The sequence below is a fragment of the Muscardinus avellanarius genome (genome assembly GCF_963383645.1).
Source record: "Muscardinus avellanarius genome assembly, chromosome: 10".
In the NCBI taxonomy this organism is placed as follows: domain Eukaryota; kingdom Metazoa; phylum Chordata; class Mammalia; order Rodentia; family Gliridae; genus Muscardinus; species Muscardinus avellanarius.
Window position 1 is genome coordinate 90,294,328 of NC_137796.1, and position 15,608 is coordinate 90,309,935.

The window sequence follows — 15,608 nt, forward strand, 5'->3', positions numbered from 1 at the left end:
TAATCTGTCTTTGGGAGGCTGAGACAGGATCACAGGTTCGAGGCTAGCCTCAGCAACTACCATGTTTCAAAATAAAAGCTAGGGATATAACTCAGAGGTAGAATGCCCCTATGTTCCATCCATAGTATCACAAAATAAGTATATAAAGCCAGCTATGGTGGTGCATGCTTGTAATCCCAGTACTTGGGAGGCTAAGACAGGAGGATCACAGGTTTGCAGCCAGCCTCAGCTACTTAGGCCATCCATAACTTAGACCCTACCCTATAACTTAGACTCTGTTTCAAAATAAAAGAGCCAGGCGTGGTGGCGCACGCTTGTAATCCCCGCACTTGGGAGGCAAAGACAGGATCGCGCAGGTTCAAAGCCAGCTTCGTTGGCTTATGAGACCTTGTTTCCAAATAAAAATATAAAAATAGGTCTGGGAGTATAGCCCGGAGGTAGAAGGGTTTCCAGGAACCCCAGTACCACCAAAAAAATAAAAGTATGAAAAATAGGGCTGGGAGCCTGGTGTGGTGGTGCACTCTTATAATCCCAGCATTTGGGAGGGCTGAGACAGGAGGATCATGGTTCGAATACTTAGGACCTTTGCAACTCATGATACCCTGTTTCAAAATAAAGAAAAAATAAGGGTGTAGCTCTGAGGTAGAATGCCCCTGGGTTCCATCCCCAGTACCACACACACACACACACACACACACACACACACACACACACACACACACACACAAGAATTATATAAAGGGCTAGGGGTGGAGTTCAGAGGCAGAATACCACTGGGTTCAATCCCCAGTAGCACGCTGCATTCTATCTGCAGTGCTGAAAAATAAGATGACCCTGGAATCCCACAACCTCATCTATCCTGGGCTTTAGCCCATGGTCTTATAAAGAACATGAGACGGCCAGGTGTAGTGGTGCATGCCTATAATCCCAGCACTTGGGAGGCTGAGACAAATGCAGGTTCAAAACAGACAGCCTCAGCAACTTAATGAGACTCTCAGCAACCTAGCATGACTGTTTCAAGACAAAAAAAGGCTGGCGTGTTAGCGCTAAGGTAGAATGTCCCTGGATTCAATCCCCAGTACCACACACACAAAAATAAACACAAGACATGGTAAGCCTACTATTCACAGAACAGTTTATTGGCCTCCCTGCCTCACAGGCCACCCCTTATAACCAGAGGAAGTGTCCATCTAGCTGCACTCTGGTTGCAGCTTGCGCCCTTAAGGAGTACCAGAAGCAGGAGGGAACACTGGCCAGGGCAGCCCTCAACTCCAGAGAACCTGAGAAGCCAGCCTCAACTCCACTTGAGGTTCTTCTCCTCCTCCGTCATGGTTGGTGTCTCGGTGACGAGGCCAGTGCCGATGGTCCGGTTGCCATCTCGCAGAGTGAAACGCTGGCCTTTCTCTAAGATCATTGGCTGCCGTAAGATAAGCGTAAGCTTCAGGTCTTCCCCAGGCATGGCAAGCTCCTAGAGAGGGAGAGAGTAATGGCCGACTTCTATGGAAGTTAAGTTGTGGGAAAATGCAGCAGGTTGGTTCTATCCAGGCCTGGCTTCATCTGTCCTGGCCATCAGGCTAATGCATATTCAAAGGCACTGGGAGCCAATAATCAGTGCTATGGTACTTTTTTTTTTAATATTAGAGATTGAACCCAGGGGTGTTCTACCTCTGAGCTACACCTCTAGCTCGTTTGTTTTGAAACAGTCTCTCCCTAAGTTGCTGAAGCTGACTGTAAACTTCTGATCCCTGACTCAGCCTCTCAAGTACTGGGATTACAGGCATGTGCTAGCATACCTGGCTTAAGGTATGAATTTTGGTTTTTGTTTTTTTGCGGTACTGGGGATAGAACCCAGGGACATTCTACCTCCACGCTACACCCCTGGTCCTATTTTTTTATTCTTTATTTTGAAACACGGTCTCACTGAGTTGTAGAGGGCCTCACTAAGCTGAGGCTGTCCGTGAACTGTGATCTTCCTGTCTCAGCCTCCCAAACGTAGGGATTACGAGTGTGTGCCACCACGCCTGGCTGCTGAGGCTGTTCTTAAATTTGCGATCCTCCTGTCTTGCCTCCCAAGTACTGGGATTACAAGTGTATGGCACCACTCCTTGCTTGTATTTTAAATACAGAGCCTCCTGTCTCAGCACCAAGTACTACTAGGATTACAGGTGTGTGCTAATATACCCAGCTCTGAGCTCTTGTATTAAATAAAACCCAACAAGAGGAAACTCAGTAAGAAGCATCCTTTTCCTTTTTTTTTTTTTTTTTGGTGGTACTGGGGGTGGAACCTATAGGCTTTTTACTTCCAGGCTATATTTCCAGACCTATTTTTTATATTTTATTTGGAAACAGGGTCTCATTAAGTTGCTGAGAGCCTCACTAAGTAGCTGAGGCTGGCTTCGAACCTGTGCGATCCTCCTGTCTCAGTCTCCCAAGCGCGGGGATTACAAGTGTGTGCCACCACCCCCGGCTAGGAAGCATCCTTTTCTAAGAAGTGTTTCTATGAATGCATAAAAAGAAAGCTAAGCTTTCCACTATGTCAGCCTACAGCCTGCTGGATGAGGACTCACTCTCAACCACCCTGGTCAACATCCTTTCTTCTAGTTTCACCCACGTCAGCAGCAGCCAGCCTCTCTTCAACCAAATAGCCACTCACCTAGGTTGTTACATGACATCTCTGGACTACGAGTGAGGCGGTGCTGGTAAGAGAACCCCCCAACTCCTTCACATCCCCTCTACACACCCTACCTTCCCTGGAGGCAGGATCACACGACAGGCCATGTCCCAAGTCAGAGAGAACATGACAGGCATGAAGTGGGACACGAAGGGCTTGTGGCGGCCACCCTCCTCCTTGCTCAGGATGTAAACCTGGAGGAGAGCGAGCAATGAGGGCGGGACGGGGCATCCTTCCTCTGTGCAGAGGGCAGCTCGGCTCGGCCTGCCCACCATCACCTGCAGCCCTCACCTGTGCTTCCACCTTCTGATGGGGCTGAATGGACCCTGGCTTGACCATGACTAGTCCACGCCTTAGATCCTCCCGCTTCAAGCCTCGGACTAGGGCCCCAAGGTTATCCCCTGCCTCTGCCCTGTCCAAGCTCTTGTGGAACATCTCGATGCCTAGGAAGGAAGAGATAAGGGGAAAGGACACCAGAGAGGGAGTCTCAGGTAGAGGGGAGGCACGGGGATCACACAGGGAAAGGCCATCTTAGATCCAGGCCCTGGGTGCCAAGGCTTTCTTCCTATACCTGTCACAACAGTGCGAATGTTCTTGCTGTGTCCCAGGAACTCACACTCGTCTCCTCTCTTCAGAATGCCACGTTCTAGTGTACCTGTCACTACCGTGCCCCGTCCTAGGAGGAAACAGGGCAAGGCATTAGGTACACTCAGCTATGTGGCTGTTGCAACAGAGATGACGGTGACCAAGCAGAGTCCTCACCAGGGATAGAGTACACGGACTCTACAGGCAGCAGGAACGGCTTCTCCAAGTCCCGGGTGGGCACTGGGATGTAAGTGTCCACCGCGTCCAGCAGCTTCTGCACTGACTTCACACCTAGCTCAGGGTCACGTTGCTGTTGGGGGAGGTGACAAGACTCAAACTTCTGTTCTGTTCCTCTCACCAAGAGCCACTCCCCAGACAGAGCAAAGCCCCAGACACCCAGCCAGCCCCAGCAGTAGCCCTGGCTTCACCTCAAGGGCACAGAGGGCAGAGCCTACGATGACTGGGGTCTCGTCCCCCTTGTAGCCAAACTCATTGAGCAGCTCCCGGATCTCCAACTCGACTAGCTCCACCATTTCAGAGTCCTGGACAGCGTCTGCCTTGTTCACATAGACCACAACGTGCTCTACCCCAATCTGCAGGCAGCAAAGCAACAGAGATGGTGTTCAGTCATCCAACTGCCCACTCCTCCGCTTCCCATCCCCACCCAGGCTCCGAGTACCTGTTTGGCCAGAAGTAAGTGTTCTCGGGTCTGGGGCATGGGGCCATCATTGGCTGCCACCACCAGGATACAGCCGTCAAGGGGGGCAGTGCCTGTGATCATATTCTGGGCAGGAGGAAACACAGCCTATTTCAACAACCTCTTCAGCTCCACATCCATCTAGCTAAAGATTAGTTAGAAATCAAGGCTCCCCACGCTCTGCCAACTCCTCGCCACCCACTTAAGAGTTACCAGGGCCACACACCCTTGATCTCACATCTAGACATCTCGAGTATTTAATCCCCTCCCCAGAATACCATTATCTTGGCAGAAGGCAGATTAGAGGTTCATCCCCAGCAAGGCAACCCTACCTTAACATAATCTGCATGACCTGGGCAGTCTGTGTGGGCATAGTGGCGAGCAGCGGTGGTATACTCCACATGGGCCGCATTGATGGTGATACCCCGAGCTCGTTCCTCTGGAGCATTGTCAATCTCCTCGTACTTCTTGAATTTAGCCCCACCTCCCTCAGCTAGAACTAGCATAAGAAAGAGAACACACCTCAGTTCAAGTTCAGAGCTAGAGGCAGGTCCAGGCCACACCCCTAGGTCCCTCCCTCTCAAATAAAGTTTCCACGCCCTCCCCAGCCCCCGTAAAATCTCTAACTTTTACAGCAGAGAAAACTTGGTCCGAATTGTTAAACGGGCCTCTATGGCCGGCCCCGTGACTTCTCTAGGGGAAAGCCTCTGCTTACACAGCATTCCCCACGGGACAGCCAGGGTCCTGCAGGTAATGAATGCATTACAAGGCTCTCCGTGTTCAGGAAAATCTCTTCCATCCTTCATGCCCCGCCCCGCCCGAATTCTGCCTCCCGAGGCCACCAGAGGCTTCTCCAGCGCCGGGTCCCTCCCAGCCGACAGTCCCCACCCCAAGCCCGCTCACTTTTCGTGATGGCTGCAGTCAGTGTGGTCTTGCCGTGGTCCACATGGCCGATGGTACCCACATTCACATGGGGCTTGTCGCGCACGTAGGTCTTCTTGGCCTCTACCGCCAGGCAGCGGTACAAGAGGGGAAACGCCGGGGCCTTCAGAGGCCGCAGCACACCCTGCAGTAATGGGGTCGGGCTGGCGCAGAGACCTGCGGGGACGGGGGGTGGGAGTCAGGGCGGGGGTCGGACCCGGCGCCGGCGCCGCCCCCCACGTGTCTCCAGGCCGCCGCCGCCCTCCCCGCCCCCTCACCGCTCAAGCGGGGCGTCGCGCGCAGCAGGGTGGCCGCCGCCATCGTGGTCGCTCTTGGCCAGCGGCACCAAGTTCTCGGTACCGAGAGCCCGCGCGTGCAGTTGGAAAGGGCACTGGCGGCTGCAGGGCACTTCCGGCGGAAGTGAGGGCCGGGAGGGCAAGCCTGGGCGCCTCTAGCCGTCAGTTTCTATGGTCATCCCCGCCGACTTCCGGTTGTGGGGCGGAAGAGGTGAGTGATGGCGTCTCTGGCGGAGAAGGATGGACAGTTTCCACAATTGGGTCTCGCAGGCCGAGGGGGTGGGGCCTGGGGGGGGTGCCTGCGGCGTCCCATAATGCACCAGCTGCCGGCGGACTCCTGGGCGTTGTAGTTCGCAGGGCGGCGGGCTGTGGAGCACCTGGGATGGGAATTAGGTAGGGCTGGGCGGGCTTCAGGGCAAAGGTCCTGGCCTACAAGGGCAGCCTCACCAGCTGCTCGGGACGCCCCGAGCCCCGCGCAGGAGGCACCGGCCAGCCTCGGGGAGCTGGCGGACAGGCTCTGAACTGGGGTTCAGATGTGCCTCTTGGCACCACCTTTGTTTACATACATGGGCATGGTAGTATGGACTTAAAAAGGAGATCCTGAAGCCACATATAAGGAATTTCAGAAACTTAAGCGTTATGCAGCTGCTGTTACCACCTCAGTGCGAGTTCACGAAGTTGTGATGAGATGAGATAAAGGGATGGATGTAAAAGTTAAAGAGCATTTATTATTCTTGCATTCATTAATTCATTCCGTAGATATTTAGTGGGCATACACACTGCGCCCCACCTTGTTGGTTAGGCTGAGGCCAGGGAAGGAACAAGAATGGCTCCTGCTGGCCGGGCGTGGTGGCGCACGCTTGTGATCCCAGCATTCGAGAGGCTGAGACAGGAGGATCTGGGTCCAAGGCCAGCCTCAGCTGCTCAGTGAGGACCTTTGCAACTGATGAGACCTTGTTTCAAAATAAAGAATAAAACCGGGCGTGGTGGCGCATGCTTGTAATCCCAGCATTCGGGAGGCAGAGACCGGAGGATCGCGGTTCGCGGACAGCCTCAGCTACTTAGTGAGGCCCTCTGCAACTCAGTGAGACCCTGTTTCAAAATAAAGAATAAAAAATAGGGCAGGGGGTGTGGCTTGGAGTTCAAATGCCCCCGGGTTCCATCCCCAAACCCGCAAACACACACACACACACACACACACACACACACACACAGAATAAAATATTAAAATATTGCACTGGGGGTGTAGTTAAGAGGTAGAATGTCCCTGGGTTCCATCCACGGTACTGCAAAGGAAAAAAAGAAAAAGAAATAGCGCTGAGGCTGTAGCTCGGAGGTAAAATGCCCCTGGGTTCAGTCCCCAGTACCACAAAAATAAGGAAGAAAACTGGAATAATTAAAATGAATTTTAAAAAGAATGAGGTTCAGTGTAATCTCAGCACACCTGTAAATGTAACCCAGTACTTGGGAGGCTGAGATGGGAGGATTGAAAGTTCAAGGACAATCCCATGTTGTGGTGTTTGTAATCTCAGTACTTGGGAGGCTGAGACAGAAGGATTGCAGATTTGCAGGCAGCCGTAGCTATGTAGTGAGGCCTTCCACAATTTATTGAGACCCTGTTTCAAAATAAAGAATTAAGGCCAAGCATGGTGGTGCATGTTTGTAATTCCAGCATTCAGGAGGCGGAAACCAGAGGATCACAGTTTGCAAACAGCCTCAGCTACTTAGTGAGACCCTTCACAACTCAGTGAGACCCTGTTTCAAAATTAAAAGACTAAAAAATAGGGTGGGAGGTGTAGCTCGAAGGTACTATGCCCCTGGGTTTCATTCCCAGTACCGCAAATAAATTTAAAAAATAGGGCGAAGCCAGGCGTGGTGGCGCACCCTTATAATCCCAGCATTTGGGAGGCTGAGACCAGAGGATTGTGGTTCACGGACAGCCTCAGCTACTTAGGCCCTCCGCAAATTAGTGAGACCCTGTTTCAAAATAAAGAATAAAAAATAGGGCAGAGGGTGTAGCTCGGAGGTTAAATGCCCCTGGGTTCCATCCCCAGACCCACCCCCCCACACACAAAAAACAGGGCAGGAGGTGTAGCTTGGATGTACTATGCCCCTGGGTTTCATCCCCAGTGCTGCAAACAAACAAACAAACAAACAAACAAACAAACAAACATATAAATAAATAAAAATAGAGCCGGGTGCTGTGACACTTGCCTGTAATCCCAGCATTTTGGAGGCTGACAGGAGGATTGCAATTCTTAGACAGCCTCAGCAACTGAGGCCCTTTGAAATTCAGTGAAACCCTGTTTCAAAATAAAGAATAAAAAATAGGGCCAGGGTGTAGCTTGGAGGTGGAATGTCCCTGGGTTCTATCCCCAGTACCAAAAAAAAAAAAAAAAAAAAAGAGGAAATAAATAAAAGACAGACAGACAGAAAGAAACTCTTGAAAGCAAATGGCCTTCCATTCCCCTACCCCAGAAGTCTTGTTTATTCTAATATGTGGCAGATACCTCAAGCTCCTAAACAGCCATTTCCCATCTGTCCATGAGAGTCCTGATTTTGTTGCAGGTAGCCCTTTCTCCTGCTCCAGGAAGAAATCCTAATAGGTCGAGTCCATGTCTGGTGGGCCAGTTCTCCTTGCCAGGGGATTTTTGTTTAGGGCTAGGTGTGTAGCCTCTTTGGGACCAATGATCTGTAAGAAGAGGTCTATTTGAGGGGCTTCGATTCCTGACTTTTAAGAAGTACTGCAGACATAGCCCCCCTTCTGACTCTGTGTGTTTCAGGGTCTGGATGGGAGTCCTGGAACTGCTGTGCCTACCTTGCTTCCAGTTGATAATGAGGCCCGATCCCAGAGGGCAAAGCAGACTGGACTCTGTGGTGTGAGAAGATGGATGTCCTTACTGTTTAAACCACAGTTGCTGAGCCAGGTGTGGTGGCGCACGCTTGTAATCCCTGTGCTTGGGAGGCTGAGACAGGAGGATCGCACAGGTTCAAAGCCAGCCTCAGCTATTTAGTGAGGCTTTCAGCAACTTAGTGAGACCCTATTTCCAAATAAAGTATAAAAAAATAGGTCTGGGCGTATAACCTGGAGGTAGAAAAACCCCTGGGTTCTACTCCTAGTACCACAAAAATAAACAAACAAGCAAACAAACAAACAAACTACAGTTGCCTGTTCTTTGCAGCCAAAATATCCTAACAAATACTCTCACACAGAGCTGGGTACTGAGACATACTTCTTGGGCTTTCTTGTCGTGAGACTGAGTGACTTAAGTAGGGCTGGGAGTAGGCTTCCGCTGTTTACATCTCTGTCCTCGGTGTCGGCCATCTTCATCTATTTATGTCTCTAGGCCTCTGCTAGCGTTTGCTCTTGAACTATTAATGAGCCTTCATGACTGAAGGGGCCAGCGCTGTGGCACTGCAGACTGACCGTGCCAAGCAGGGCTCTTCGTTTTCTCCTACACTCTCTTTATGCTTGTGAATTAACGATGACACTCTCTTTCCCATATCCCACGCTAACCCATTACCCATCCTGCTGGTTCCCTCTCCACTATCCCAAGTCCAAATGGGAGCACACCTCATTCTCTCTACTGTCAACACTGTAGTCCAGTTAGGGATCTCTCTCCTCTAAGTTACCTCAAGAGCTCCCCAGCGGGGCCCTTAGGTTCTGTTCTTTTTATTTTTTTTTTTTTTGTGGTACTGGGGGTGGAACCCAGGGCTACCTCCAAGCTATACTCCCAGACCTTTTTTATATTTTATTTGGAAACAGGGTCTCACTAAGTTGCTGAGAGCCTCACTAAGTAGCTGAGGCTGGCTTCGAACCTGTGCAATCCTCCTGTCTCAGCCTCCCAAGCGTAGGGATTACTAGCGTGCGCCACCACGTCCGGCTTCTGTTCTTTTTGTTTGGTTTTGGTTTTGGTGCTAGGGGTTGAACCCAGGAACATTTTACCTCTGAGCTAAATCCCCAGCCCTATTTTTTTCTCTCTTTTAGTGGTACTAGGGAATGAATCCAGGAGCATTCTACCTATGAGTTACAACCCCAGCAATTATTTTATATTTAGTGTGTGTGTGGTCTTGGGGGTTGAACTCAGGAATATTCTACCTCTGAACTACACCCCCAGCTGTATTTAATTTTATTTATTTTATTTTTTATATTTTTATAGTACTGGGGATGGAACCCAGGGGCAGTTTACCTCCGAGATACATCCATGGCCCTACTTTTTATCCTTCCTTCCTTCCTTCTTTCTTTCTTTCCTTCTTTTGTGGTATTGGGGATGGAACCCAGGGGCCTTCTACCTCCAGGCTACACTCCCAGACCTGTTTTATATTTTATTTGGAAACAGGGTCTCACTGAGCTGCTGATGAAACGGGGGGTTTCGTGAGAAGAAACCCAGTGTTTCATCAAAGATGAAACGGAGTTTCTTGAAAAGAAACTCAGCGTTTCCTTACTAGGTTCTTGTCTACAGTGAGCGAAGAATGACACCCGCAGACCACAGGAAGGGGAGTAAATGGTTTATTGGAAGCAGCAGGGAATAGGGAAAAGCGACCAAACACCCCAAAGGGGCTGTCGGAACTCTGTAGTCCATCAGCTGCCTTCAGGAAAATACTTGAGAGTAGCCCAAGCCGAATGCCTTCAGTTGCAAGCTGTTTTCTTCCAGAGTCCATGCGATCTGCCAGAAAAGAGGTGCAGGTCACCCCTAGGGGCCCTGGTCAGCCTTGATGTCCAGCAGAGGCCTTCAGGTCACTACCCGAGTGTAGCCCGAGCCACATGCCCTCAATTGCACTCTGCCTTCTCTCAAAGCTAATGCAACCTGCAAGAGAGAAGAGCTCCCCAAAGGGGAAGGGTTCTCTGAGAGAGAAAAACCGTCCTGGTGGCGGGTCTAAGGTTTTATAGATGTCTGCGTGTCCTCTGTTGGTTGTGGTGAGTTTGGGATTCGGGGAATTCTGGGAAGCAGCTCTCAGAATTTGCATGTCCTTTGAAGAGTCTCCTTTCAGTAGGAGTGTCAGACTTGCTCCAGTGATGTCTCCTGAGTTTGTTGATTAGTAAACAGAGGGTTTTGTGAAGCTTTGGTCCTTCTTATTACTGAACCTTTGCTCCTCACTCCTCAGGAAATTAAGCTTTTTTCTACCGAGGCCTCTTCCCTATCTGCCTATTTCTTTTCTATCTCCTCACTGAGACCCTCACTAAGTATCTGAGGCTGGCTTCGAACCTGTGCGATCCTCCTGTCTCACCCTCCCAAGTACTGGGATTACAAGCGTGTGTCACCACGCCCAGCCTTCCTTCCTTTTCTTTCTTTCTTTCTTTCTTTCTTTCTTTCTTTCTTTCTTTCTTTCTTTCTTTCTTTCTTTCTTTTTTGTGGTACTAGGGAGGAATCCAGGGGCTTTTTGCCGCACCTTCTTCCCAGTCTAAAACTGAGCATGGCTCGTTTTAGCAGGAACGCTGCACAGCAGACATTCCCTGGAACGGGCGCGCGGGGATTTAGGGATTTTTTTGGAATTGGCCTTGTTACCAAAAAGATACTTGAGACGTATGTTATTAATGGCCCAAAATTGTTTAAAATAATTCAAGATTTACTCCCTGAAGCTGTAACATTTATTTATGAGTTGCACCTAAATTTCCAAATGACCGATCTAACGAGAATTCTATAAAGACTCAGACAATAACAATCAGAACAAGCCTTAAAGGCAACCGATCCTCCCCAGGTGTTTCCCAAGCAAATATTAACCATACACCTAAAACAGAGCCAAGACAAGTTGTTCCCACCATCATGAATTTTAAAAAGCCCAGCATATTTCATCAGAGGCAGGCTAGGGTAGAGTGGCCACCGACCCCCAGTAACCCTGCCCCTTTGGTTATACAATGGGTATGTGGACAGCAGCAGAATAGATGGATACCAGGCACGGCCTTGGGACATGGGAAAGTATGAAACGTTCCTCTCCTCAGTAGTGCCTACAGACTAAAAAACAATGATGTATATCATCAGAGTATAATGCTTAGCATAGGATATTATTTTGATATTATATTAGTAGTTAATAATAAACTTCTGATCTTTTCCATGGTTGCTGTAAGAGGAAATGTTCCCTTATTAAAAGAACCTGGCCGTCTGTCACCTTGCCTTGGTGTATTAGTTCTTTGTATACTTACTGATGTATTAATTCTGGAAAAAATTGTAAGAGTAGAATGTAGCCAAAATAGAAAGTATAAAATGCTTGCCAAAACCAAAAGTAGAGATAGCAAAAATGTAAAATAAAGAGAGCAGCTTCGCTCTCCATTGCGCCTGTGTGCTGTTTCTCTGCTGAACTTCGCCGACTCCTCACCCCACCGCTCGTGGACCCCCAACTCTTGCTAGGGCTGGACCCCAGCAGCTTTTCTACCTCTGGGCTATACTCCCAGACCTATTTTATACTTTATTTGGAAACAGAGTCCCAGTAAGTTGCTGAGAGCCTCACTAAGTAGCTGAGTCTGGCTTCGAACCCGTGCGATCCTCCTGTCTCAGCCTCCTAAGCGCTAGGATTACAAGTGTGCGCCACCACAACTGGCTTTATTCTTTATTTTTATTTTTATTATTATTATTTTTTTTTTGTGTGTGTGTGTGTGTGTATGTGGTACTGGGGTTCCTGGAAACCCTTCTACCTCCGGGCTACACTCCCAGACACCTATTTTTTTTATATTTTTGTTTGGAAACAGGGTCTCATAAGCCAGCGAGGCTGGCTTCGAACCTGTGCTATCCTCCTGTCTCTGCCTCCCAAGTGCGGGGATTACAAGCGTGCGCCACCATGCCCAGCTCATTCTTTATTTTTAAACAGAGTCTCACCGGGCGTGGTGGCGCACACTTGTAATCCCCGCGCTTGGGAGGCTGAGACAGGAGGATTGCACGGGTTCTAAGCCAGCCTCAGCTACTCAGTGAGGCTTCCAGCAACTTAGTGAGACCCTGTTTCAAAAAAAAAAAAAAAAGGTCTGGGAGTATAGCCCGGAGGTAGAAAGCCTCTGGGTTCCACCCCCAGTACCACCAAAAACAAAACAAACAAACAAACAAAAAAAAAAACAGAGTCTCACTGAGTTGCAAAGGACCTCACTACATAGTAGCTGAGGCTGTCTGTGAACTGTGATCCTCCTGTCTCAGCCTCCCAAATGCTGGGATTACAAGTGTGGGCAACCACACCTGGCTTCATATTTTATTTTTGTTTAGTGTATGTGTGGTACTGGGGATTCAACCTTGAGGCATTCTACCTCTGAACTACCCCTCAATCCCTATTTTTTTTTTTTTTTTTTTTTAGCTAGCTAGCTGTTTTTGTGGTATTAGGGATTGAACTCAGGAGCATTCTACTCTGAGCTATACCACAGCCCTATTATTTTATTTTATTGGTACTGGGGATTAACCCAAGGGATTCAACCTCCGAGCTATACCCCCAACACTATTTTATTTTTATTTTGAAACATGGTCTCACTAGGTTGCTGAGAGTCTCACTACTTGCTGAGACTGTCCTTGAACCTTCCATCCTCCTGTCGCAGCCTCCCAAGTACTAGAATGACAAGGGTGCACCACTTTACCTGGGTTATTTTTTATTTTGAAACAGGGTCTTACTAAGTTTCACAGGGCTTCAGTAGGATCCTGAGGCTGGCCATGAACCTGTGATCCTCCTATCTTAGCCTCCCCAGCACTGGGATTACAAATGTAGGCTACCAACCTAGCTTATTTATTTTGAAACAGGGTCTCACTAAGTTGCTGAGGCTGGCTGTGAACCTGCACCCTTCCCATCTCAGCCTCCTGAGTACAGCAATTACAAGCATGCCCCACCATGCCCAGCTATTTTTTTTTTAATTTTGAAATAAGGACTTGCTAAATTGCTAAAGCTGGCCTTGAACGTGCAATTTACCTGTCAGCCTCATAGGTACTGGGATTGCAGGACTGAGCCTCCATCCCTACTTAGAAGTTATTTTCTTATTCCTAATACCTGTCAAGGTCATTCTACATGTCTTTAAAATGTGTACCAAAAACCAGGCGTGGTGGTGCACACTTGGGTTCCCAGTAATTGGGAGGCTGAGACGGGAGTATCGCAGGTTCGTGGCCAGCCTCAGCTACTTAGTGAGGCTCTCCGCAACTTAGACCCTGTTTCCAAATAAAATATAAAATAGGTCTGGGAGTATAGCCCGGAGGTAGAATGCCCCCGGGTTCCATCCCTAGTACCACAAAAAAAATTAAAAATAAAGAATAAAAAAATAGGGCTGGGGGTGTAGCTTGGAGGCGGGTTGTCCCTGAGTTCAGTCCCCATAATGCTAAATAAATAAATAAGTAAATGTGGACCAGGAGATTAAGGGTATGTAGCTCAGGGGTAAAGCATGTGCTTAACATGTGCAAGGCCCTAGATGTGATATCAAGGATGTGATGGCCCTAGATGTGAGGGCCCTAGATATCCCAGCACTGCTGATAAATATATTATTAAACATTTAACATGTGGATCAGAAAGCTGAGTGCAGTGGCACACGCTTGTAACCCAGTACTTGTGAGGCTGGGACGGAGGACGACAGGCTCAGGGCAGCCTTGGCAACTCAGGGAGACCCTGTGGGCCAGAAACTAATCTTCCCTCAGTGACGCTTCACTGCATCTAGAGTAAAATCCAGATTCCTTCTTTATTTTTTAATTTATTTTTTATTTTTTTATTTTTGTGGTACTGGGGGTGGAACCCAGAGGCTTTCTACCTCCGAGCTATACTCCCAGACCCATTTTATATTTTATTTGGAAACAGGGTCTCACTAAGTTGCTGAGAGCCTCACTAAGTAGCTGAGGTTGGCCTCAAACCTGCGCGATTAGGTTCGAAGCCAGCTGCACGTGCTGGCTTAGGAGACCCTGTTTCCAAATAAAAATGTAAAAAATAGGTCTGGGAGTGTAGCCCGGAGGTAGAAGGGCTTCCAGGAACCCCAGTACCACCAAAAAAAAAAAAAAAAAAAAAAACCTGCGCGATCCTCCTGTCTCAGCCTCCCAAGCGCAGGGATTACAAGCGTGCGCCACCACGCCCGGCCAGATTTCTTCTTTAAATGTGTGAGTGTTATCTCAGTGGCAGTATGTAATAGATGAATTGTATCTTAATAACACTATTATAAGAAACAAAATTAAAAGCTAAAGCCAAGCTGGGACACACTTGTAATCCCAGCATTTGGGAGGCTGAGACCGGAGGATCACGGTTCATGGACAGCCTCAGCTACTTAGTGAGGCCCTCTGCAACTTGGTGAGACCCGGTTTCAAAATAAAGAATAAAGCCCAGCATGGTGGCACATGCTTGTAATCCCAGCATTTGGGAGGCTGAGATGGGAGTATTGCGGTTTGAGGACAGCATCAGCTACTACTTAGTGAGGCCCTTTGGAACTCAGTGAGATCTTGTTTCAAAATAAATAATATAATAATTCAGGCGTGGTGGCGCACGCTTGTAATCCTAGCATTTTTGGAGGCTGTGACAGGAGGATCATGGTTCGTAGACAGCCTCAGCTACTGAGTGAGGCCCTTTGCAACTCAGTGAGACCCTGTTTCAAATATAAAGAATAAAAAATAGGGCTGGGGGTATAGCTCGGAGATCGAATGCCCCTGGGTTCCATTCCCAGATCCACAAAATAAAATAAATAAATAAATAAATATTTTAAAAGGGCTGGGGGCATAACTCAGAGGTTGAATGCCCCTGGGTTCCACCCCCAGTTCTGCAAAAAAAAAAATTTTTTTAAAGAATAAAAAATAGGGCTGGGGGTGTGGCTCGGAAGTACAATGCCCCTGGGCTCCATTCCCAGTACTGAAAAAAAAGTAAATAAATAATAGGGCTGGGGTGTAGCTCAGAAGTAGAATGCCCTCTGGGTTCCATTCCCAGTGCTGCAAAATAATAAATAATAAAAAATAAATATAAGAGCCGGGTATGATGGTGCACACTTATAATGCATTTGGGAGGCTGAGCTAGGAGGATGGCGGTTTGTGGACAGCCTCAGCTACTACTTAGGCCCTTTGCAACACAATGAAACCTTGTTTCAAAGAAAAGAATAAAAAAAGGGCTGGGTAGCTCAGAAGTAGAATGCCCCTGGGTTCCATCCCCAGTCCTCAAAAATAAATAAATGAATAAATAAATAAATAGGGGTATAGTTTAGAGGTATAATATCCCTGTGTTCAATCCCCAGTACCACAAAAAGACGAGGAAAGAAAAAGAAAATTTGGATTCTGCCCCCTACTGCCACGGCCCACCTCAGAATCCACGTCTGGCTCCCAACCCAGCCTCACTGGCCTTCTGCACTCAAACATCCACGACCGCTCTCTCCTAAGGACCTTCGAGGGCATTTTCCCCGCCACCTGGAAGGCCGTCCCTGCAGCTTTCCCCATGCTTGACTCCTCATCAAGTCCACGTCACAGTAGGATGTCCTCCCTCCTATGAAAAGTAGCCCGTGTGTGTGTGTGTGTGTGTGTGT

At 48.5% G+C, this 15,608-nt stretch overlaps 1 protein-coding gene across 1 annotated transcript; it reads right to left on the reverse strand.

Annotated features, from left to right (window-relative positions):
• Positions 1 to 1,294: 1,294 nt before the first annotated feature.
• On the reverse strand, positions 1,295 to 5,195 carry TUFM (Tu translation elongation factor, mitochondrial; the record flags this gene model as incomplete). The annotated part of the gene is made up of 10 exons (XM_080702803.1): positions 1,295 to 1,468; positions 2,746 to 2,865; positions 2,963 to 3,114; positions 3,243 to 3,347; positions 3,434 to 3,566; positions 3,685 to 3,849; positions 3,936 to 4,040; positions 4,286 to 4,452; positions 4,857 to 5,051; positions 5,153 to 5,195. The coding sequence occupies 10 exons, from the start codon at positions 5,193 to 5,195 to the stop codon at positions 1,295 to 1,297; spliced, it is 1,359 nt and encodes a 452-aa protein (XP_080558929.1).
• Between the last annotated feature and the right edge of the window lie 10,413 nt (positions 5,196 to 15,608).